This window comes from Jaculus jaculus, chromosome 2 (assembly GCF_020740685.1).
Source record: "Jaculus jaculus isolate mJacJac1 chromosome 2, mJacJac1.mat.Y.cur, whole genome shotgun sequence".
NCBI classification, from domain to species: domain Eukaryota; kingdom Metazoa; phylum Chordata; class Mammalia; order Rodentia; family Dipodidae; genus Jaculus; species Jaculus jaculus.
Genome location: NC_059103.1, coordinates 61,473,096 through 61,496,127, shown reverse-complemented (window position 1 = coordinate 61,496,127; position 23,032 = coordinate 61,473,096). Strand labels below are relative to the sequence as shown.

Genomic DNA, 23,032 nt, shown 5'->3' with positions numbered 1-23,032 from the left:
GGACTTTCAGGAAATACTTAGCATATCATAAATCTTGTTAAATACATACATGTTTACAGAATAAAAACTATTGATATTTAACAGTGGTTGATTCTGGGTGCATAATTGTATGCTTTGTTCTCTATCTTATGATTCTCACATTCCAGAATCCCTTGTAATGTTTATACATGAAAGACATCAAAGTGCATTTGTGAGACTGGAGGAGAGTTCATTGGGTCAAGTGCTTGTCTTGAAAGTATGAGGACCTGAGTTTGATCCCCCAAACCCAAATAAATATAGTTATCTGTAATTTCAGCTCTGGGGAGATGAACACAGGTGGATCTCTGGTGCTTTCTGCCTAGCCATGGTGTCAATGCAACAAAGTTCTTGAGGATGACACCTAAGGTACTCCTCTGGCTTCCATGTGGATGGGCACATGTGCCCATATGTACCAACACACATACCAATATGCATAAACTACACACACAACACATAGTCACAAAATTGCATTTACTTTCATCCTATTTTTGCCTTCAAAGAAACCTTAAATAATAGAGATTAAATAGAGATTTCTGTATTCAGGTTAACTTTCTATAAGTATATTATATATTATAATATTATATTATATCTATACACACACACATATATATACATATACATATACATACATATATATATATATATAAATATATAAATATATATATATATATATATATATATATATATATATATATATATATATGAGAGTGGTTGAGATAGAGAGAGAAAGAGAATGGGTGCACCAGAGCCTCCAGCCACTGCAAACAAACTAGATGCATGTGCCACCTTGTGCATCTGACTTACATGGGTCCAAGGGAATTGAACCTGGGTCGTTTGGCTTCATAGGCAAGTGCCTTAACTGTTGAGACATCTCTCTAGCCCTTATCTTAACTTTATAGACAATACAAAAAGAAGTGTTTCCAAGTTGATGCAGGAAATTTTACATATAAACATACACACAAACACAGATGCACATAAGTGGTATTCGCCTGTGAGTGCTTTTACTCTTCCCAGAATCAACATGGCCCTCCCCTTAGGAAACACTCAACCCTGTAATTACTGAGACACAGAAGAGAGGGGCCAAGCCTGCTTCATTCTGGGAAAAACCAAGAGAAACCCAAGTTCCTAGCCCATGGGAAGTACCTCTCCTGAACTTGGCATCAGAAGTGCAGGAGATATCTCAGCCCAGCAGTGGTGAGTGGAGACAGAGATGCCCCATTAGTGTGGGTCAGAGATGCAGTGAGGCGGTATGCTCCATGAAGTTCTGAGGCAGCAGCCCGGAAAACGACCACAGAGGACTGCTTGCAGGGAAGGGTTAGTTGGCATGGTGCTGGCTTTGCCTCTCATTCTGCAGCCTTCCTGAAGGTCCACTTCTTGTAAATTTGTCTTCTACCTTTAACCACAGGTAGTGCTGGTGAGGATGTGGTCACAGAGCATGCGACATGCATTCAGTTCCATTCTGAACATGATCCTGGAACTCACACAAGACGAGATTGCAGCTCCAAGAGTACAGAAATGCATGCTCAAAAGCTGCTGGTCTAGACGCTAAACACGTAGCTTCTAGTCTAGGAAGCCTGAGTCCATTAGTGAACTCTGCTACGAGGTCAAGAAAAGTAATAGCTAGTAAATATTTTATCAGCATTGTTTGAATCTTGCTAATGGGAAAGCCAAATATTTCAAAAGCAGCAAGAGTCACATTCAGAAGAGACAGTTCCTCAATACTGGATGCCTGCTGCTTCCTGGGACTCATGGAGAATAATTAGAGAAGTCCAGATAGAATTATCTGGGCAGCAGGAGCAGTTTTACTTTGTATGATTAACTGGCACATTTTCTTACCTTCTTTCTCACCTCCATCATGGATTTAGAACTAATTTTCTAACTGTGATACAGTAAATTTACGGCTATGTTAATACTTTAATATTTTTCCATCTAGGAAATTAAATGATTGGCTTTTATCAGGTTTTTTTAAAAAAATTAACTACTAAAATGCATTAAATATAATAAGACTCACTACACAATGTCTCTCACCCTGAAGTTTATTAGAAGGCTTTACAAACCAAAATAAAAATAACCAACAGTAATAGCAACAAAACAACAAAGCTTAGAGAACCCCAATCCATCATGGAAATACAGTTATGGCTGTTTGTTTTCTTAGCCTATTTGTAAAACCTACCTCCTCTCAGGAAAAAAAAATAATAATAATAAGCTTAAAATACTATAAAAATGACTGGCTCTCTTTTCTGACAATAAGATTTGCTAATCCTCTTTCAAGAGAAGCTTCACTGAGACTTGAATTATCAAGGATAAGATAGTCTGGGAAAAAGAGAACAGTCATTCCATGTAGTAGGGCATGCAAACAGAAGCAGGGCACAGCCCATGCTCACCAATGTTGTCTCCAAAAGCTGGCCCTTCCCACAACACAGACAGCTGTCTGTGGTTGTCAGTACTCTGGGGCCACATTCAAGGGGATGCCTGCATCCTCTCTCAGGTGAGCCCCCTATCAGGGGCTCCTGTAGATGGGACTGATCCCTGTGGATGTAAGAGGGGGACATAGTACGGTTCAGTTTTGTTAAACAACAAAAAAATAACTTTACTAAGTGAGGTAAGACAGGTTCAGAAAGTCAAACACCACATGTTTTTTCTCCTATGCATAGTCTGGCTTCAAATGTTTATACTTGTATGTGAGTTGTAGCAAGAGTCATAGTAGAGGCCATGAAGCTAGAAAGGGGCCATGATGGTGGAAAGAAAGAAGAAGACAAGGCATACAGACAGGGTATAGTAAATATGTAAATAGAAAGGTAGAATGCTGGAGGTGGAATGGACTAAGTTGACTTAGGAGAGGGGGTGGAGAGGAGATGAGGTGGGAGGAGGGCCAATCAAAACTAAAGATGTTATGAATAAGTCATATTGAAACTTACTTACTTGTTAGCTAATTAAGGAAGATATGTATATGTACATTAAATAAAACGGAGAGAGTTTGGGCAGAAGTATCCTGTATGGTTGGATAATGCTATGCTAAGAAACTATATGTTGTTACAGAAAAATTTCAGTGCCAGGGGTGAAATACTACCCACTGAATTGTTGGTCATGTAGATCTATGAAGCCCCCAAAATAACATTAGGCCATTTTCAAGGCTCTGGGTGCCCACCAGAATTAGATGGTAATACCCTATTGCTGAAGACACCAAGTCCTATGGTTACAAGACTCTCAGAAATCAAGGTAGAGGTGATCTGGAAAGCATATCCCCTTTTGACTAGCACCAGCCTGTGGTGGGAAAACAAAATAAAACAAAACAAACAAACAAACAAAAAACCAAATGTTTTAACCAAACAGTGGCCCTTGCAACCTATGCAACTGGATTGCTAAGCAAGATGTGCCCATTAGTACAATAGTGGCATGTCTGTTATGACAAACTACTTCTTTCTGATCAGATTTGAGGCCCGTTCCACAGGAGGGTATTCATGCTTGATATTGAAAACCTAGTAAAAAGCCTATGTCTTAGAAGGTTATCCTTAGAAGGATAACTACTACTGTTGCTTGGCTACATGGATATATTATACCCACCAAAATTGTCCTTTAAATACTTAGGTTTATGTCCATGTATTAGTGCTGCTCTCACTTTTGTTTAAAGAAGTGTATTTTCAGATGGCAGTGATGGCTGGGGAGATTCAAAACTTGTCTAAGTACTGAGAAAAAGATGACAGCACCATACTAACCAAAGCTCAGAGACCATAGTTGAAGAGGTGACAGAAAGAATATAAGACCCAAAGGGTGGGAAGGTGCATTTTGGAATTCTGTCCTAGACAAAGTGATAGTTGTTTTGATGACCCCACAGCAGCTATAACTACCTGCAGAAGATCTGTGTAATATTGTGACCATCAATATGTTATTGTAATGAGGAAGGACAAAAAGGCATTAAAATTAAAAGAAGAAATGGTAGGAAGGAAGAGGGTTTCAGAGGAGGGAGGGAAGGATAGGTAGTAGAAGAGAATTACATAACTTTTTAATAAAAGCTTTTAAAAATGAGTGGGTAAAAAATACTTATAAAAAATTTAAAATGATACATATATATGTGTAAGAAGATTCTGTTTAAAAGTAATTCACATTTTATCCCCTTCCAGTCTTTATGATTAAATAGGATTGAATAGGACCACCAACTTTCAAAGTTTCACACAGACAAGCTGCATCTACCACAGCGACTTTAGCTGTCCCCTAGATTTACAATGTGAAGACAGCTTGGTTATATTGTGTGATCCCTAATTTTTTAATTTTTTGGTTTATTTATATTTATTTATTTGACAGCAACATACAGAGAGAGAATGGGCACACCAGGGCCTCCAGCCGCTGCAAAGGAACTCCAGACACGTGTGCCCCCTTGTACATCTGACTAATGTGGGTCTTGGGGAATTGAGCCTCGAACCGGGGTCCTTAGGCTTCACAGGCAAGCGCTTAACTGCTAAACCATCTCTACAGCCCTAATTTTTTATTCTTACCACATTTGGTAAAGAATTATCATGAAAGATTACTAGAAGAAATCAGGAATTTTACTTTGCAATCTAGATGAAGAACCAAGGTCCAAGGCTGATGTAAACTGCCTAGTTGAAGTTACTACTCTAAATGATAAGTAAGTACAGCATATGATTATATCTCATAAGTAAAGACTGGTAGCTACCTATCCTCTAAGTATAAAAGAGACATCTGCTGGGTATGAGGTAAGTATCCAGGGCTTATTGGGATATTCTCAGCAGCATGACCAGCCCAAGCTGGGTGGACCAAGAACAGGACATGGAGGCTCTGTGAGAAGCCCAGAGGTAGTTGGTTTCAGGTTCACCTTGGATGCTTAGTTAGATCTGCTCAAGTTGTCTTTCTCCTGCATAACTTCTTGTGACATCTGCTTTCACTTTAGCCTAGTGTTTTACTCTGAGGACCGAAAGGATATAGCCCCCTGACTTTCAAAGTTTCTGCAGAACTATTAAAGAGGGTAAACTAGCATGCACTGGATTATCTGCCTCATTCTGACCAGCTAGCTCTGTAGCAATCTGTTTGTCATACAGGTGATTCTGGTAAGAGCCAAAAGCTCCAGCCCTCCATATGAGTGAACAGAAGGTGCAGGAGCAGGGTGTGTGGTGGGAAATACCTTTCAAAGGGAACATGTTTGTGTCAAATATTCAATGTCCACTACAGATAGCATTTCTGATTGGGTTTGAGTCCCATTCCATAGGAGGGAATTCATGCCTGATATTGAAAACCTAGTCAAAAGCCTATGGCTGAGAAGGATGGACCCCAAGTGCATGCAGTAGGTAACCAAAGGGTCTCTTCTAGGTCAGCTATCTAGCTAGGAGAGGGAAATTCAGAGACCATGTTGGCAGAAGCCCAACAGGACTGCCCAAACCCAACTTTGAAATTTACTAGCTTTATGACCTTCACACAAAAAAAATCAGTTTCTGCCTGCTAAACAGGAGCAAGAAGAAGCCATTTTTCACTGGATTACTGTAGATTAATAATCAACTAATTTACCTGAAGTCATGGAGAGTAGTTCCCCACAACCAGTAAGCACAGTTGCTGTGGACTACTGTGCTCAGACCAAGTCCACCACCAAATCATTCATGCTTGAGCCCTGAAGAAATGCAGAAAAGAGGTTATTAAAAAAAGATTATTTTGCAAAAAGCAATAAATGGAAGTTAAAATCACAAAACAAGATTTCTAAAAATTAAAGTAAAAACAACTTGAGTTTGCCTTGCATTCCCAGTTTGGGAAGATTGGAAGCAAAGTTTCCTGCATGGTTAAACAAGGCCCCTGAAGTATATGGAAATCTGCTGTGACCTCTACTAACTTGCTCAGGGAGAATCCCATACTGGTCCAGGGTAGTGTTCCATCAGCTTCTTTTGGTCAGGTGTTTTGTTCCAGCAACATGAAAGCAACTTCACCACTCCTGTATTTGCTTCCCTAAGTGCTGGGATTACAGGCATGAGGCCTTTCGCTCAGCTTTTATGTGGGTACTAGGTACCTGAACTCAGTTCTTCATGCTTGTACAGGAAGCACTTTACCCACTAAACCATCTCCATAGACTATGGAACATATCTTTGACACAACAATTTTAGTTTTTATATGATTTCCTCACTAATGTAGGGCACTGGGTTGTAAAAGTTGTGACCAGCAGCATGAGACTAGGCTGGTCATGCTGATTAAGAACAGAGATGTGAGGCCTTGTTCCAAACACTCTGGGTGGCTACTGAGGGAAGTGGGCCCAGAAGTCTGCTTGATTATGATGTCTGGAAACTAGACTTGTATTTCATGAAGTTCTAATATCTAGATTAACATTGGAGTCTGTGTATGCTGTCTCAGCTGAAGAGTTTGTCAATGAAAATAACAGTATCCAAATAAAAATTAGTCAAATATGTCAAATTTGAGTTTGAGAATTCACTGCTTTCGGATGTCATCATTCCTGCTCATTACTATGGCACTCTCAGAGCTTCAAACCTATAGATCAATACCAAAGCAACAAACCAAGCAGCCTGTGGTCACATACCGTTGCTGTTTTGGCAACTTGAAGGTTTGGTGGTTTTCTTTCCTTTCTTCCCTTCCTTCCTTCCTTCCTTCCTTCCTTCCTTCCTTCCTTCCTTCCTTCCTTCCTTCCTTCCTTCCTTTTTTCTTTCTGGCTTTGTTTTTTTAAATATCTATGTGCATATGTATACATGGGTCTGTATTATGCCATAGTTCATGTGGAAGGTCAGAGGTCAACATGAGATGCATGCCAGTTTTCAGCTCCCACTTTGGCTGAGGCAGGGTGTCTCTTTGTTGTTTGCTCCTGAATATTCCAGACTTGTAGGTCCACAACCTTCCAGGATGGGCTACTCCTGTCCCTGTATCCTACCTTGCTATAGAAGGGTTTGGATCACAAATGCCCCTACTACCACATCTGTCTCTTTGCATATAATCTGGAGATCTGAACTCAGGCACTCATACTTGCACAGCAAGTGTTTTAGCCACTGAGCTATCTTCCCAGCTGCATACCTTAAAGACATAAAGGCGAAAAGCTTCAGCAAGAGTTCATTTATCCTCTGTGCAGAGCTCACTCTGTCTTCCTCATTTTGCCTATCTACATTACCTGCAGTTCCAAAAGCCTGCATTTATCCCAATGCCAGCAAAGTCAGCATTTACTACAAATGCCTAGCAGCTGCTTGCATTATTCATTAGGCTGAAAGAAACCTCAGGTAGGATCTACTGAGGCCATTGGGTAATTCATAATAACATGAAAGACCAGAGAAGAAAGCAAGTTTCTTATGCCTCCATGGCCAGGCTGCTGATTCACCAGGAAGGGAGGTCATTGTTCCAGAGCTCACCAACTACCCTTTACAGTGTAACACATCATTTCTTCTCTGATATAAACATAGCCTCTGGTCTAGTCTCAATGAGCAAATCTATCTGCTGAACTTTTGAACAGGCACTACTGATATGTGTTATTTTAAAAATGATATCAAGGTACAACCATTAATGCAGTCATTAAGTGCTAAAAAAGAATCACCTGAGCTGGGAAGTGCTCAGTGGATAAAGTCATCAAGCCTAAATGCCCAATTTTGAACCCCAGATGGCCCATCAAAGGCTGGAAGGATCTTGGCATGGCACTGTGGTGGGGCTCAGAGATAGGAGAATTACTACAAAGCTTGCTGGGAGCATATCAGCACAGCCATAAACAACAGTGAGAAGGAGGGAGATCCTTCCTGAAATGGGGTGGAAGGTAAGGGAGGACAGACCTAAAAGTTGTCCTCTGACCTCCACATGCACTCTATAGCAATACACACACACACACACACACACACACACACACACACACACACACCTTTTCATTGCCATTAGCCATAAAATCAATATGAAGCACTACAGCACTTTTGTTCAACTAATACTCTCTGATGAGTCAAAGGATGCTGGCAGCCTCTTTAGAACTAAAATCACCACAGTAGAACTCAGTTTCTCAACACTTAATGTTATGCAGTCTATCCATGAAATCTCTTACAAATAGTTTCAGGCTAACAGTTATTAGCATTTTGGATGTGACTGGATGATTGTAAAAGTAACAGTATATTTAAAATGATTTCTGACTCTACTTTTTATACACTTCCACATAGACATGACTCCCTGATATTGGGAGGTGGTGAATCAGTCTTGGTGCTGAGCCTGCCTTTAACCAGAGAGCTTCAGGAATGGTTGCTGTGATTCAGGACTGATAGTTCCTGTCCTGGTCCTGAGGTGCTGCCATCTGACCCTTTCCTCTGTGTGTTTTTAGAGCTCCATTCTATTTCTTTTACCCAGGAGAATGGCCTCCTTCATGTGTCACTGAGTAGGAAGAAAACATGTGCTATTCGTGGGGAGGAGGGGTGTTGTACCTGCCAAATTATTAAGTTATGTATAGTTCACCTTTGCCCTCCATCCAGAAGGAAAATCCAGGGAGGAAGGAGGAAATCAGGGATGCCTGGCTCTTTCCTTATAGAAAGAGCTCCTTCCCTACATCAGGTTTCCCTGCCACCTAGGTATGGGATGAGGATCCTATTGTACCTTGCACTTCATGTCCATTGAGTGGGTTCTGGACATAGGCTTCAGGTGCTGATCCATGAGTCCTGAAAGCTTTCACACATGCTTCATAGCAAGGTGAAACCACTGGCAGAGTTCTGTGAGGGTGTGGACTTCACTGTCCCTCAGAGACTCCTGTAGAAGTTCCAGGACAGCCCTCAGCTAGAAGATCATGTGTACATGTGCAGAGTCCTCCTGGCTGGAAAGTGTTCAGAACTAAGGCACCAGGTCAGTTTGTTTGGATTGAGGTGATTTGGCTGCCAAGGCTGTGGGATTCCTGTCTGTCCTGCAGCCCTGGGATGGTAGGTAACTTCACAGTCATCAAGGGTCGGGCAGACCTTGTTACATTCAGACCAGCCTCAAGGGCATTGAGGGAAACACAGAGGGACAGCCAACTTTCTTCAGGACTTGTGGAGTGGTATGAATATAATGCCTCCCATAGACTCATGTGTTTGAATATTTGGTCCTTGACAGAGTGAGGTTCTCTGGGAAGGTTGTATAATGTTTAAGAGGTGGCACCTTGGTGAAAGGAACTGTATCACGGGGGTGAGCCTTGAAGTGTTATAGCCTGGTCTTTCTCTCTCTCTCTCTTCCCTGATAATATGATGATGCAAAACTGGCTTCCTATTCCTGCCAAGTTTTCCCTGCCATGATGGACTCTACCCTCTGGAACTGTAGGCAAATGAAACTACTTTCCTTCCATAAGTTGCTCTGCAGGTATTTTGTCCTAGCAATGAGAATGGAGCTAATCCAGGCTGTATCTTCTTTAATCATGAGAACATGGAGACACTGATGTGGTTGTGTCATCATCTCATCTCCCAAACAGCCCTTTACCATCTACTTCTCAATTCTTATGGTATCAGATAGACAGACTATACTATTTCTTTTTCCTAGTCACTTCCTCTCTTTCCCTTAGTCCACACACAACAAATATCATGCCCCGACATCTTTTATCTTTCTCCTATCCACTTTAACCCATGTAGCTCTCTGTCCATCTTCTCCCTGCCCTTCCTACTGCTATGAGAAGTTTCTGGGCACCTGTCAGTGAGGACTGGCTCCAAAAGGTGTCAAATAATTCAGGCTACACTTCCTGTTTTGGTTTGATTCAGGTGTCCCCATAAACTTAGGTGTTCTGAATACTAGGTGCTGATGGAGATTTAGGAATTAATGACTCCTGGAAACAGCGTATTGTTGGGGGCAGGCTTACGGGTATTTAGCTAGTTTCCCCTTACCAGTGTTGGCACACTCTCCTGTTGCTGTTGTCCATCTAATTTTGGCCAAGAGGTGATGTCCACCCTCTTCTCATGCTATCATTTTCCCCTGCCATCATGGAGCTTCCTCTGAAGTCTGTAAGCCAAAATAAACCATTTTCCCACAAGCTGCTCTTCGTCAGGTGTTTTCTGTCAGCAATGCTTGCTAGAACTTGTTCCAAAAATACTTGCATTTAGAAAATATTCCTCAGTGAAGAGGATTTGGGCAAAAGTGATTCTCCCAGAGCATCTTAGTTCCATTTAGAATGTGGGGGAGAAAGATGTAATACCTAACTTCACACTCTTCTGCCTTCTTAAATATACCACAATGAACCCAATTTAAGGATTTTTCTCCTGATGAGTTAGCATCACTATTGTAAACTCCGAGTTTTGCAATGTGATATGACACAGTGATTTGGAGGGGGGGGAGGTTATTGTCATGCAAATCAGAAGTAAGATTTATGGGAATATCTATCCCCTGGCCCTGCTGAAGGGATAGGAGGGTAACAGGGACCCTAAGGCTCTGACCTCATTCCCATGACCTCACAAGAAGTATCCTAATTATTTCTCTACATTCCAGGTTTCCCTCCATTTCTGAACCCAGCATTTCAAGTTGCAGTGGCTGCCTGAGTCTTCATTTTCTCCCCAGGCCTCTCAGCTTTGTCTTGGCCAAAAAAGAACCAGGCCTGCATGTGTGTTCTTTTTTTTTTTTTTTCTCAATTTTTATTAACATTTTCCATGATTATAAAAAGTATCCCATGGTAATACTCTCCCTCACCCCCCCCCACTTTCCCCTTTGAAATTCCATTCTCCATCATATCCCCTCCCCATCTCGATCAATCTCTTTTATTTTGATGTCTGCATGTGTGTTCTTAGTTCCATCTCTGGAACACAGAAAAGCCCAGTTATTGAGATAGACAGAAGTGTCAGGCAGCAAGCCAGCCTCCCTCCAGAGCCCCTGGTAGAGCCTTTGTCCAGTAAGAACTGGGAGGGTGTGAAATCCTTCAGTACGGAGTACATGAGTGGTAAAGTATCTAACTTAGGCAGAAAGCCTGCCTGTGGCTGTTTCCTAGAAAGAGGAGCTACCTTGACTTCCCTTTTATATCCCTTGCAGTTCCATCCAGCTTTGTGTCACAAAATTTACAGCTCTGCAACTCAATCCTGACATTACAAAGTATGACAGAGCAAATCTGCTGGCCACAGGCTTCCTCCCATTGCCATTTCCCTGATTATCAAAAGGAGCAACATTTTTAGTGAAATATGTGCTTTGACCAATGTCAAAATTAGGCTTCATTACCTTGGCTTCACCAAGCTATTCATTTCATGAAACTATTTACTTTCCAGTAGAACTAACTGGTGGTTTTGTGACAGCAATATGATCATCAAGTTCAATGAGAGTGTAGTGGGTATGTGAGAAAAGAGAGGACTTACATGGCTTGATAGGCAATCAGTGCCTTTCCTTTCTTTCATTTCCAGATTTGCTGGGAGAGGTGACTGCTTTCATATTTAAAATGTTTTCTTAGAAAAATAATTTAAAAAACAACCAGTACCATTTTAAACCAGAAAGGCCAATAAATTTATCATTTTTTCCCCATTATACCTTAAGAAAAGCCCTTGTCAGTAAAAAGCCAATCAAGAATTGACCACCATAAGGTCTTGACAACACACTGAATATCTTTTGTTGTGTTAATCCCAAGGAACTTCTTTTAATCCATGAAACTTACACAGGGACTATTTTTTTGTTTCCTCCCAAATAATCAGAACCTACCAAAGTGAAAGATGCAAAGATATTCAACAATGTGGTAAAACTATTTCCTAAAACAATTAGTTGCCACACAATGATCTGGCATTTGTTCTTTGGTTGGTAGCAGGAATCTGAACGACCAAGAACCTGAGAGTGGGTGTGAGCGGTGTACTATGAGATTTGTGACAATACACACAAACAGTTCTACAAAAGCAAATTTAATATGCAACAAACACTCACCATGTAAACACATCTTTAAAAAAATCTGATAATAAGTCCAAGGATCACTTGCAGGCTTTCATAAAAGCATTTGATATCAAGAATCTCAATACAGAATGATTTCTATGTCAAAATACATTTACACCATAAATTGTTTATAGAGGGAAAACAGAACCAGATACAAAAAAAATAAAAATAAAAAAAACATGGAGGAGTGGAGTTTGCTGGCATTGACTTCAACAGCAGCAACTGCCCCTGATAATTTTCCTTCATCTTCTACTTCATACATTTCTGACAAACAGGTTAATCTACCCCTCTATTCTTCACCTATGCTTTTACTCACCCTATTGGCCAGATAAAAATACCAAGACACGATCACCATGCTTATTCTCCTGTGGGCAGCTAGGCAGCCTGCCCAGAGCATCACTTCCTGAGGGTCCCAGTCCTGCCCAGGCTGCGGATAGGGTTGGGCGCTGAGACACCAGGACTTTGAAGCCTGTCCTTAACATCAGCTTTTAGACAATACTTTAGGAGTCACACAGTAGTTATCCAATGCTAAACTGGAAAAAATATAAAAAGTCACATTAAGAAAAAAACACATGTGGAGATTGATCACACAACTTTATTAGAGTCTTTTGAACAAATGTATTCCTCTGTGAAAAACTCTTGCAAGAGACATTGGAGTGTACTAGTTTTCAACCCTGAGCGTTAACACTGCATACCAAGGAGGGCGTCAGGAAGCTGGTTCGATTGAAGCACAAGCACAAGCCACTGATACTCTCTATGTGATCAGATTTTTACAAAAAAATACATAGTTTTCAATAAATAATGCTTAATTTTACAACTTTGATACAGCAATGTCATACACTGTTTTAACACACTAAACTCTGCATGCTAGATAGTCTACCAGAAGACACGACTTTGCCATGCATTTTTCTTTCCCCCCAGTGCTATCAAACACTTCATCCTCAGCGCACTGCCTCAGGTAGCTTCTCCCTCTCTCTGTGTGACAGCAACAGGTCCTGCGCTGGCATGCAAACTCTATAAAAGGTCCCCCCACAACCCACTCAGACTTCTAAACAAAAAGGGCTTTTTAGCTTTTCCACTCCAAAAACCTGGAGTGGCTATGAAAGTTAAGTTTCATGTGGCCTTGGAAAGTACATTAGTTAACAGTGTCATGCTGAAAACTGTTCTCAGACTTCAGGTGGCTCAGTCCTGGTGGCTGGCACAAAGAACTATGGGATGCCATGGCCACTAGGTAGTCCCCACCTGAGAAACAGGCCTCCATTTAAAACAGTCCATTTGAACAAAGGTGTCACAGAACAAATGCAAAAGACTCTTAAACCCACAACATATGTACAAGAGCAAAAGTAGACAAGGTGGAAATCCATGACAATGGTATGTAAAGTTTCTCCCTGTGTGATTCAAGGGATGAGGCAAACTGTTTTTAACATAAGCTGGGTGAAGAAAAATGGGATGGAGAGCCCTTTGTCAATATCTGTTTGATCAAAATTCTTTCTATGGGATACTTTTATTATTTCCAGTCATTGTTTTTTGGAAAGGGCGCTGTAATGTGTCTAGTAAAATAAGCATCACATTAAAAAAATGTCGTTGAGGACTCTGGAGGAAATTCTATTTTTTAATACATTTTCAAACCTGTCATATTGCTTTATTTTGTCATTTTTCACAGAAGGGAAAATCAAGTCGATGTGACTACATGAAAGAAGTTTGATCAAACAGTAAGACTGGAGCCTCCACATACGCACATCCAGGTTGTTACGGTTGCCAACTGCTCCTGGGAAGAAGCCACATCTGAACCCCTGCCTATTGCTCTCTGTGGCTCCGTGGAGAAGTCTGTCTGCATCTGAAGGCAACCAGAAGTTCCCAGATCGTTAAAACCATCCTATCTGTGCACGGGCCGAGGCACTGGGTCTTGAAAGAATATCGCTACCCAAGAAAATTATTACTTTTATACATGGGACGTTATGGACGTGTTTCCCTTTGTACGCCATGTTATACTTTCTGCACTTTTGTGCTTTTATTGAGTACAAAAATAGGTCTCCTTTAAAATTCTGTTTAAGTTCACTAAAAAACTACTTGTTTGTGAAATTCTCTTATAAACTCACTGCATCCACATGGAATAGATAAAACTAATCAGGCAGCTAATCTAGGTAGTGTGAAAAATAAGACCATGAGAAAAAAAATGAAGTTAGGCATCAAGAAAAAAAGTCAGCATTAAGTGAAATGGAAGCAAGCTTGGCTTTATCAATTTTGTTTAAGTTTTATTGTGGTTTAAAACATCAGTTTCACACACATACATACACACACGCACACACACAAAAAAAAAACCAAAAACCTGAGTTCTATTGGAGCAGAATTGTTTTGTTTTTGTGTTTTAAATCAGCAAATCAAAAGGGATGTGGTAGAACAAATCAACTAGAATGGACAGTGAGAAAGAATCAATAATTAAAATAAGCCAACTCTCAGAAAAGCATGTCAAGAGTCATTACATGGAGACGGTTACTTTGGGAACTTGTGAATTCCTGTCAGGAGGACACATAAGGCTCACTGTTATCCTCACAGGCCATAGGCTATACAAAGGGTAGTTGAAACTGACATTCCTAATGTAAATTTTTATAAAATTTGGCCCTTAGAATAACTGAGAAATATCCTGAAAAAAGCTTCCCTGAAACTGCAATAAAGAAAGTTTCTTATCTACTGATAAAATCGACAACTCAGTAAACTAGTTTCGCTGGTCTTCCTACATAAGAAAAAAGCACAAATATAGTTGCCTCAGAAATCTGTTAAAAGCAGAGGACCTCGCAGGAAAAAGAGTATAAAGATTCTAGAAATGGGAGAGTTTAAGAAAACCTCTCTTCAAAGTGTCCACAAAGATACATATGCCCATTAGAAGAAAAAGTAAGAATATACACATCAGTCATATCAGAGAATAAAAAAGTTAAGAGTGATCTAATATTTATATTGAATGACTACTTAAAAATTGAGCAATTTATTTGCGCATTTTCCAGGATTCCTTGGGCAGAGCTCATTTGTAAATTGAGGTGAATAGCAAATGCCCATTTCTTACACCATACCACTTATCAAGATGACTGTAGTTTAATTCCCCAGAAGAGGAAAAATGTAGGTCTTGCCTTTGAATTTGTCTCTTTCAAAACAGCTAAATCATCCTGAGGGCTACTCGCATGCATATTTAAGTCACTTCCCCTCCATTAACATTAAAAAGAACCATGTTGGCCCAAAAGAGCTGCAATGACTATTTTTTTTTTCTAGCTAAAGGATCATCATTCTACAAATAATTTGCCCAGTGACCATAGCCATTCATTACACACATAGTATTTCCAAAGCACAATTTAAGTACACTGCCTTTTATTCGCATTATCTCTTTTTAATAAAAAAGGATGCGTATCAGAGGGTAAGAACTGGAGATTATTTCTACAGCTGAATTAATAAGAGAAGCTGGTTCAAAAAAATTTTTTAAGATGGAAATCTTGCCAATCTGCAGTCTGTGAACTAGTTCTATAGAGCAGGGTACCCACTGGCTAGACTGCCTAGAACACAACGCCCACGCCCACCCCCACGTTACCATCTTGAGATACTGGTAATGCTCAGTTAAGAATAGGACTTCATTAGGAGACAAAAAAATGCAATTTAACTTTTATTGAAGCCTATCCAGTGGCAAGAATACCTTGTGATTATGTTTTAGACATTCAATAAAAGATTTCACTGGGGGTGGTTTCCTCAATGCATCCATCTAAACACCTTTAAATAGTATTAAAAGCGCTTTCGAGCGACAGTCCTGAGTTCTAACAGTTTTTTTTTTTTTTCTTTTAACCTCCAACCAACTATTGTCCCTTGTTTTTCTTTTAAGAAACTCGGCCACATAGCTTAAATAAAAAAAGAAAATCACGCCTATGTTGCCACTCTGAGGCCAAATTTCAAGCATTTCTAATTGATTTAAAACTCACCACAGAAAAATGGCCAGGATTCATCTACAATTTAAACATGGTACACATGCAAATTTTAAGATCTCAAGATACATAGAATCATCAGCCTCATAAATGGGTTTGCCTTTTCAATAAGTTTAGAAACCGCAGCAGAGGGCGGCCACGTAATATCACCAGCACAGAGAAAAGTGTCAATTGTAAACCGCTGGTCGAATTAACCGTGGCTAAAATAAACGTCCCGTCAAAGCCTACATCTGTAAGCCGCTGGCGGGGAGGGGTAGGAATAAGGTAAACAACTGCAAAAATCCACTTCTTCACAGAGAACCTTGCTAACACCATCAGCCTTTCTTTTCTCGAGCCAACCGCTGCAATCGGACGGTCCTTGGAAAGGAAAAGCCACAAAGAAGAAACCTGTCCATCTGCAGACCCGGCTCGCGGGCTGGGATGGAGGCGGGGAGAGGCTGGCGTAGGGGGAGGGCTGGCCAGCGCGCAGAGGAGTGGGCGGGGAGGCAGCTGGGGCCCCTCGGGCCTAGCGGCTCCGGTTACCGTGCAGACGCCTCCGTTTGGTCTTGCCAAATCTCAGTAAGCCTGGAAGGCCAACTCTAGGGCCGTCATTTCTGGAGGTTATAGGGAGCCTGGCTGATTTTGCACCAAGTTTCAATTAGCCCCTGGGAAGCTCCTCGATTGCAGGCGCACCAGCTCGGTGGAGTTGAGCTCGCGACTGGCGCGCTGGGCCCCACCGGGCCCTGGCGCCGTCTCCCAGCCTCCCTCTGCGCGGCCCCCAGGAAGGAGGCGGTGAAGGGGGTCGGATCGGCTGTTCCCTGGTCGAGAGGACCGGGCTAGGATGGAAAAGGGACTTGGATGAGAGATGAACTGGCTGGATAACCTATCCCCCGAGCTCAGAGATCACTCGCGATGGGTCACGCCCGAGCCCCAAGGAGGCACTTGGAAGGTCGCCAAGGTGCCTGGCCACCTTTCCGGCGGCCACCAGGCGTCGAAGACGCGCCTCCTCCTGGGGTTTGATTTCTTCCTCCCGCCCCACGACTGCCTGCACTAGGACGGGAGTCTCCACGCGCCCACAGGATTGCAGTGGGGAGGCAACCTGGCGCATGCGGCCGAAGGGCAAGATGCCCCGGGTGGGGTTCCGAGTCTCTGCCCTTAGAGCTCTAGGTCACAGCCGTGGTCCAGGAGCTCCTTTCGCTCACGCATGTCCACCCGAGGCTAAGACTGCACTTTCACCGCGAAGGGAGCAGCTCGCGTCATATGGTACCATGTCCCTCCAGCGGCAAGCAGCCGCTCCCACCCCTCGGAGGGAACCCGGCTCTCCCAGATACGCACGGTCCCGGGAGACCCACACGGACTTCTCTCCCGCGTCGCCGCTACAGGTCAAGAACTGTGGTGGCGTTCTCCTGTAAGCATCTACCTCTGCGCACACGCAGTGAAGCCGCGTAAAGAAAAAAAAAAAAAATTCAAAACAAGAAACGTCCGTCTCCTCCCTCGGAATGGGAGCGGCGGGCATCTGAGCATCCCAAGAGCTCCCTACCCCAGGGCACTGTCACCACGACACACCACCGGTCCGCGGACCCGCGCGAAGAAATTATACGCCCCGCGGGCGCAGCCCCAGACTGCCAGGGCAGGCAGTCTGGTCCCCTCGCCACGGCCCCTCCCTGGCAGCTCCACCAACCCTCCGGGATGGAAGAGGGAGGAGGTGAGAAGGAAACGGGGGAGTGGGGGGGGAGGCAGAGAATGTTTTTCCCTGGTCTTTCACAACTAGCGGGAGGAAGCGGAAAAAGAAATCTGCCTGCCAAATGAACACTTGCAACCTAATGTCTCTAAATGCAGAAATCGCTTCCAACACCCTCATCCGCGCACACAACAACCTCACCACCACGGAACGCGCTGAAACAGGGCCTCCAGTTTGACTTCCAGAGAGACTAGGGGTCACGCGAGCGGCTATCAGTTCCAGCTGATTTATTAAAATTGTCAAGATACAGACTTCCAGCACACACACAAAAAAAATTTAAAAAACAATAAAAAAAAATAAAACCACCAGGCAATGATGTTGACAGTGCATTGAGTCTGCTTTGCCACCATTTGCTAGTAAATCTGCAGATGGTCTGTATTTTATTTAGATTATATTGCACAAAATGAGAAACTTTTAAAACTATGTGCCTTTTTTTTGTTTTGCTAAAAATCGAGAATCCAGTTTCAAACCTTCCATCTGGGGCCCCAACCACATATCACAGCGTATGAGATACATAAAGTCCTACTATGATACAGTACATATACAATCTTTAAACTAGGATAACAGCTCTGAGGTCTATATCACCATTTTCAATAAATCTTTACCTACAAATATTGAACAAATCTCTACTATAGCTGTACAAAAAAGTTTGCTTTTTTTTTAAACCACAAGGCCTTTAGATGCAAGGATTATTTTTAAATTTTTAATCCTTTTTAAACCAGGACATAACGTACCAACATACTTGCATGCTTAAAAAAAAGGAAAAAAAAATAAATCAAAAGGGAAGAAGTGCCTGAAAGTCTTACTGAAAAAACACAGCAAGAATGTTCCCTTTTCACTGTACAAAAATACGCCTGAAAATATATTAATTTTTAAAAAAGACTGAGGTCTGTTATGTATCAAAAATGTTTCAATACCTTTTGTACTGAGGTCTAGGCTGTCTGGTATTCAATCAAGGAGGTATAAGGGAACAAGTTACAAAAAAAAAAGTTGGCAAGTAGAAATCACATTTGTAAAACCATAAACAATTTGATCTGAAAAGTAAACTCTGATCTTAAGTCAGTTCACAGTTTTTTTTGTAAGCGTTTGTACAGTCTGCATTTTTTCAAGCTCCCTGCAGTTTTGTTAAGAATCGGATGCATAGAAGACATCAGTTTTCTCCCTCCAAAAAAATAAGGTAAAATTAAAAAAAGTTGCAATGGTCCCTTCTTTGTTTTTAAAATCGCCAGTTCTTTAAGATCTCTTAAGAAAAAAAAAATCACCAACTCCCTAGAGTTAACAGTTGTGCTGCCACAAGGGTCCTCTGCAGACGTCTTCCAGACTTCAAAGAAAGACAAGCTTCAAACAGCGCCTTCCGGAGCGGGTCCTCCCTCCCCTCCCCCGCCCGGTCCCCTCCGCCTTTGTTGCAATCACGAATTTCAGGAAAAAGAAATAGTAATTACAAAAACACATTTGGGGGGGAAATCACAACTCCAGACTAAGTGTGCACTACCTTGAGACACAATAAAGGAAGGGAAGGGGGAGGGGAAGACAAAAAAGGACAGGAAAAAAATTTAAAACTACTCATTTCACTTTAACTCCACGAAAAAAATTTCATCATCGTTTCCAATTTCTTTGCGTCACATTTTATCAACATCATCAGCATCTTGTTCTCTCCCCTCTACCCTAACCACCACCACCACCACCATCACCACCACCACCACCATCACCACCACCACCACCACCATCAACACCTTCATCATCTTGACCATCATGGTCTCCTCCCAAGGAGCCCTGCTCTGCACCCGCGCAGAGAAAAGAGCCAGGGGCCGGGCACGGCTTTCAATACGTGAACACCAGGTCGGAGAAGTTCGCCTCCAGCCAGTCCCCGGCGATCATCTCACTCAGCTCCGGAGTGCAGTAGTCGGGAAACTCGAAGTGGGAGCCCAGGCTGCCCTCGCTGAACGAATCCAAATCCTTATCCACCAGCGACAGGGACAGGTTCCCGGCCGCCGCGCCGCCCCCCAGCTGCTGCTCGCTGGCGCTGTGCGCGCTTTGGGAGAAATTCAAGCTCAGGTCGAACATCAGGTCGTCGGCGTCCTCGCTGCCGCTGCTGCTGCTGCTGCTGCTGCCGCTGCTGGAGGAGGACGAGGTGGAGACCGAGCGCGAGGACGCGGGCGAGAGCGCGGGCTGCGCGAGCGGCGGCGGGTGCTGCTTGGTGATGTTCTTGAAGCTGTAGTAGAGGCGGCTGCCGCCGCCCGAGCCCGAGGTGGCGCCGGCCCTCACCTCGTCGTACAGGCTCGCCCCCTCGGGGGACTCGGCCGCGCTGCTCAGCGTGGGGCTGGCGGGGACTTTGGCGACGTTGTAGCGTCTCAGCAGCTGCGGAGGCTGCGGCTGCGGCTGCCCCGGCGGCTGCAGGAGCTGCTGGTGCGGCGGCTCATCGTCGTCGTCGTCTACCTCCTGCTTGATCCGCAGCTGCAGTTCGTCGTCGTCATCCTCGTCGTCGTCGTCCTCGTCCACGAACACGCACTTGACCGTCTTGCCCGCGCCGCTGCCGCCCGCGCCACTCACGCGCAGGCTGCCGAGCGCGTAGTCGTCCGCCGCGCCGCCGAAGTCCGCCGCCTGGGTCGCCTTGCCCGCGCCAGCCTTGGCGCCGGCGGCCGCGGGGGCCTTGAGCTTGCCGCACTTCTTGCTGGAGCTCTTGGAGGTCTTGGCGCCGCCCGCGCCGCCGCCCGCGCCCGCACCGCCGCCCGCGCCCGCCGCGCTCTTCTCCGGGCTCTGGCTCGCGCTGGGCTTGGCTGAGGGGTCCATTTTGGGCTTTTTCCGGGGCCGATACTTGTAGTCGGGATAGTCGGCCATGTGCTTCAGCCGTAGCCGCTCCGCCTCCCGGATGAACGGGATCTTCTCGCTGTCTTTCAGCATTTTCCACCGCTTGCCCAATCGCTTGGAGATCTCCGCGTTATGCATGTCCGGAGACTGCTCCATGATCTTCCTGCGCTCGATCTTGGACCATACCATGAACGCGTTCATCGGCCGCTTGATGTGGCCGGACGCCGTCTTGCACCAGTCTGGGTCGCTCTCATCCAGGGCCACCGGGCTGCAAGCCATGAATTCTCCCTCCTCCGTGTCCAGCGCCTCCCGGGGCAGGTTGCTTTCCGCTTCCAAGCTCTCCGCCTGCTGCACCATGATCCGCTGCGGGGCTGGGCTCTCCAACCCGGGCCGCTGGGTCTCTTGCGGAGGTCCCCCTCCCCCTCCCACCCCTCCACCTTCCCGAGCAAGTTGCAAAGTCCTCCGCACCCCGCGTCCGCGGCTCCCCCCTCCCCCCCGTCCCCCCTTCCAGGCTGCACACAGCTGCTGGGCGGATGCGGCAGCAACCGCCGCCCGCGCGCTAGGAGCTGTGGCCGCGACGGGAGAGGTGGTGGCGACGGCCGAGGTAGCCCAGGACCCTTGTCTCTCTCCCTCTTGCTCTTTTTTTCTCCCCCTCGCCCCGGCTGGTGGTGGCTGCCGCAAGCGCCGGACACCGAGCACTCCTAGGCGCGCGCGCGCTTCTTCTGCAAAAAGTTGAGGGCTCTCTCTCAACTAGTTATCAGGGTGTCATAAGGGTGACATCACTCCTCCCTCCAACCAATAGTGTCTTCCCGACTCCGCCCATCTCCCTTTATTAACTCTGAGGCGCCGCCCCCTTCACCCCGCCCTGAGGCTTGGTTTGCGAAGACAGGGTGTGTGTGTGGAGGGGGGGGGGGCTCTAGAAATATGTTATTTTTAAAAAATCCGCGTGTGCGCACAGATGCGTCTTTCCCCAGTATGCTAGGTAGCGGGAGCGGAGAGCGGGCAGACCTGGGCCAAAAGGAGCTCTCAGAGAGCTAACACGAACGCAGAACCAAGTTCTGGGGGAAATAAACCCAAGATCCCTTTGTGGCCACTCCCCTAGCCACACTGTATAAGCTGCTCTGGCGTCCTTCCGGCCTGTGGACCCACACTCGGGCGCGCTCACAGCCTGAGGCGGCTGCTGCTGCCCCACTAGGCTCGGGGTCCGCCGCGTCCCCTGCTCGGAGTGGGTGCAGCTGCTCTCCGCGCGCTTCCCGCGGGGCTCTCTCGGTCCCCTCCTCCGCGGCCTGGACCCCGCGCGGGAAGCCCAGGGCGCCCCGGGCCGGCGGAAGGTGGCGCTTTAACACCGCAACCTTCTCTGGGCACGTGGGCCCTTTTCTCCTTTTCTCTTTCTCTTTTTTTCTAAAGGCAAAGAAATCAATGTAAAGCCAGAGAGGGCTATGTTCTCCCATCCCCCTCTGCTTTTTCTCCCATGTTTTGTTTTGTCCCAATTCCCGGCCTGTTTTTTCTACTCGAATCGTGTTCAGAGACGTCTCCTGGGGGGGGGGGGCGTCGGCAGCGCTGCACCCCCACACCCCATCTCCGGGAGCAGGACGGAGTAACGGTTTGCGGGGTTCGGCCGGTGCCGGCTGCTTCACAAGTGGATCCAGAGACCATGGGCTGCTGCAGGTCCCCACTGCAACCCTGGGCGTCCTTGGAGAAAGGGATGGCGCTTCCCTCTTCACTCAGTGGTCCTCTGCCCCTCCCCCACTCCCGTTCTCCTTCGCCGACCTCCTCTTCCTCTTTGTCCCGCCTTCCTCTCGCGTCTGGGACACCCTTCCCAGCAGCCCAGTCTTGAAATCTTGTAATTGCCATTAGCGCGCACCTTCTGGGCCACTTGCTATTTTAGTCGAACAAAACCAAAGCTAAAATAAGGTGCTCTCGAGTTTAAAGTAAAAATATTTTGGATGTGTGTGGAAAGGTAGATGGGCTGCTTTTTGAAAAGCGACTCAGTCAGCCCGCCAGTTTATGTCAAGCAGGGCCAGGCCCGGTCGACCTGCTGGGCTCCTAGGAAACCCGCTTTCTTTGTGTTCTCTGGGTCCCAGCTACCATTTAGCCTAGTGAAAATAAAAAGAAACCCTCCCCATCCTATTTAATGTCGGTGCCATCCCCACACCCCAGCGCTGGGGGCTGCCAATCCTGAGTAGTTCTTGAGAATTGTAATCCCCCACCCCCACCCGAAGACGTTCACCAGAGAAATCTGCTGGTCTGGACCAGTGGAGTTATCCAGTCCCACTGCCCTTCAGACGCTGTCACTGCACACAGCACTACATTTCCTTTACTATTAGATTTCTCCCTCCCGAGGATAGAAAACAAGACCACGTTTTCACAGATCATTTTATGAAAAAAAAAAAAAAAAAAGCCCCTCCCTGGCCATATTCATCCTAAAGAAAAACACTGTTCCAAATACTTTTATTATTGAAGCCGTCTCGAACCATGATAATGCTGCTGCTGCTTCTTTAAGAGTGTGGAACCAGAGTTTACAACCATTCATGCTGGGTGACTTGAAGTGTGGCGATGTACAAAACTCAAGGCAGTGTGTGGAAATCCATCTTTCCCTTGGCTATGGCAGACACCACATCTTGTTTTTCTCTTACCTCATGCATTTCCCAGCCATTGGGAACACCAGGGGAGAGTGGGGTGGAGCCAGCCTGAATCCACACTGCCTATCCCCCCA

General features: G+C 45.0%; 1 protein-coding gene and 1 long non-coding RNA gene across 2 annotated transcripts; both read right to left on the bottom strand.

The window, feature by feature from the left end:
• Positions 1-814: 814 nt before the first annotated feature.
• On the bottom strand, positions 815-5,635 carry LOC123458506. Its single transcript, XR_006635694.1, has 3 exons — positions 5,536-5,635; positions 2,403-2,547; positions 815-1,411 (listed from the first exon to the last, which is right to left on the bottom strand). It is a non-coding gene; the product is annotated as an uncharacterized LOC123458506 (long non-coding RNA).
• Positions 5,636-11,782: 6,147 nt separating this feature from the next.
• Positions 11,783-20,742, bottom strand: Sox11 (SRY-box transcription factor 11). Its single transcript, XM_004656883.2, has one exon. The coding sequence runs from the start codon at positions 20,671-20,673 to the stop codon at positions 19,330-19,332; it is 1,344 nt and encodes a 447-aa protein (XP_004656940.2). The 5' UTR covers positions 20,674-20,742; the 3' UTR covers positions 11,783-19,329.
• Between the last annotated feature and the right edge of the window lie 2,290 nt (positions 20,743-23,032).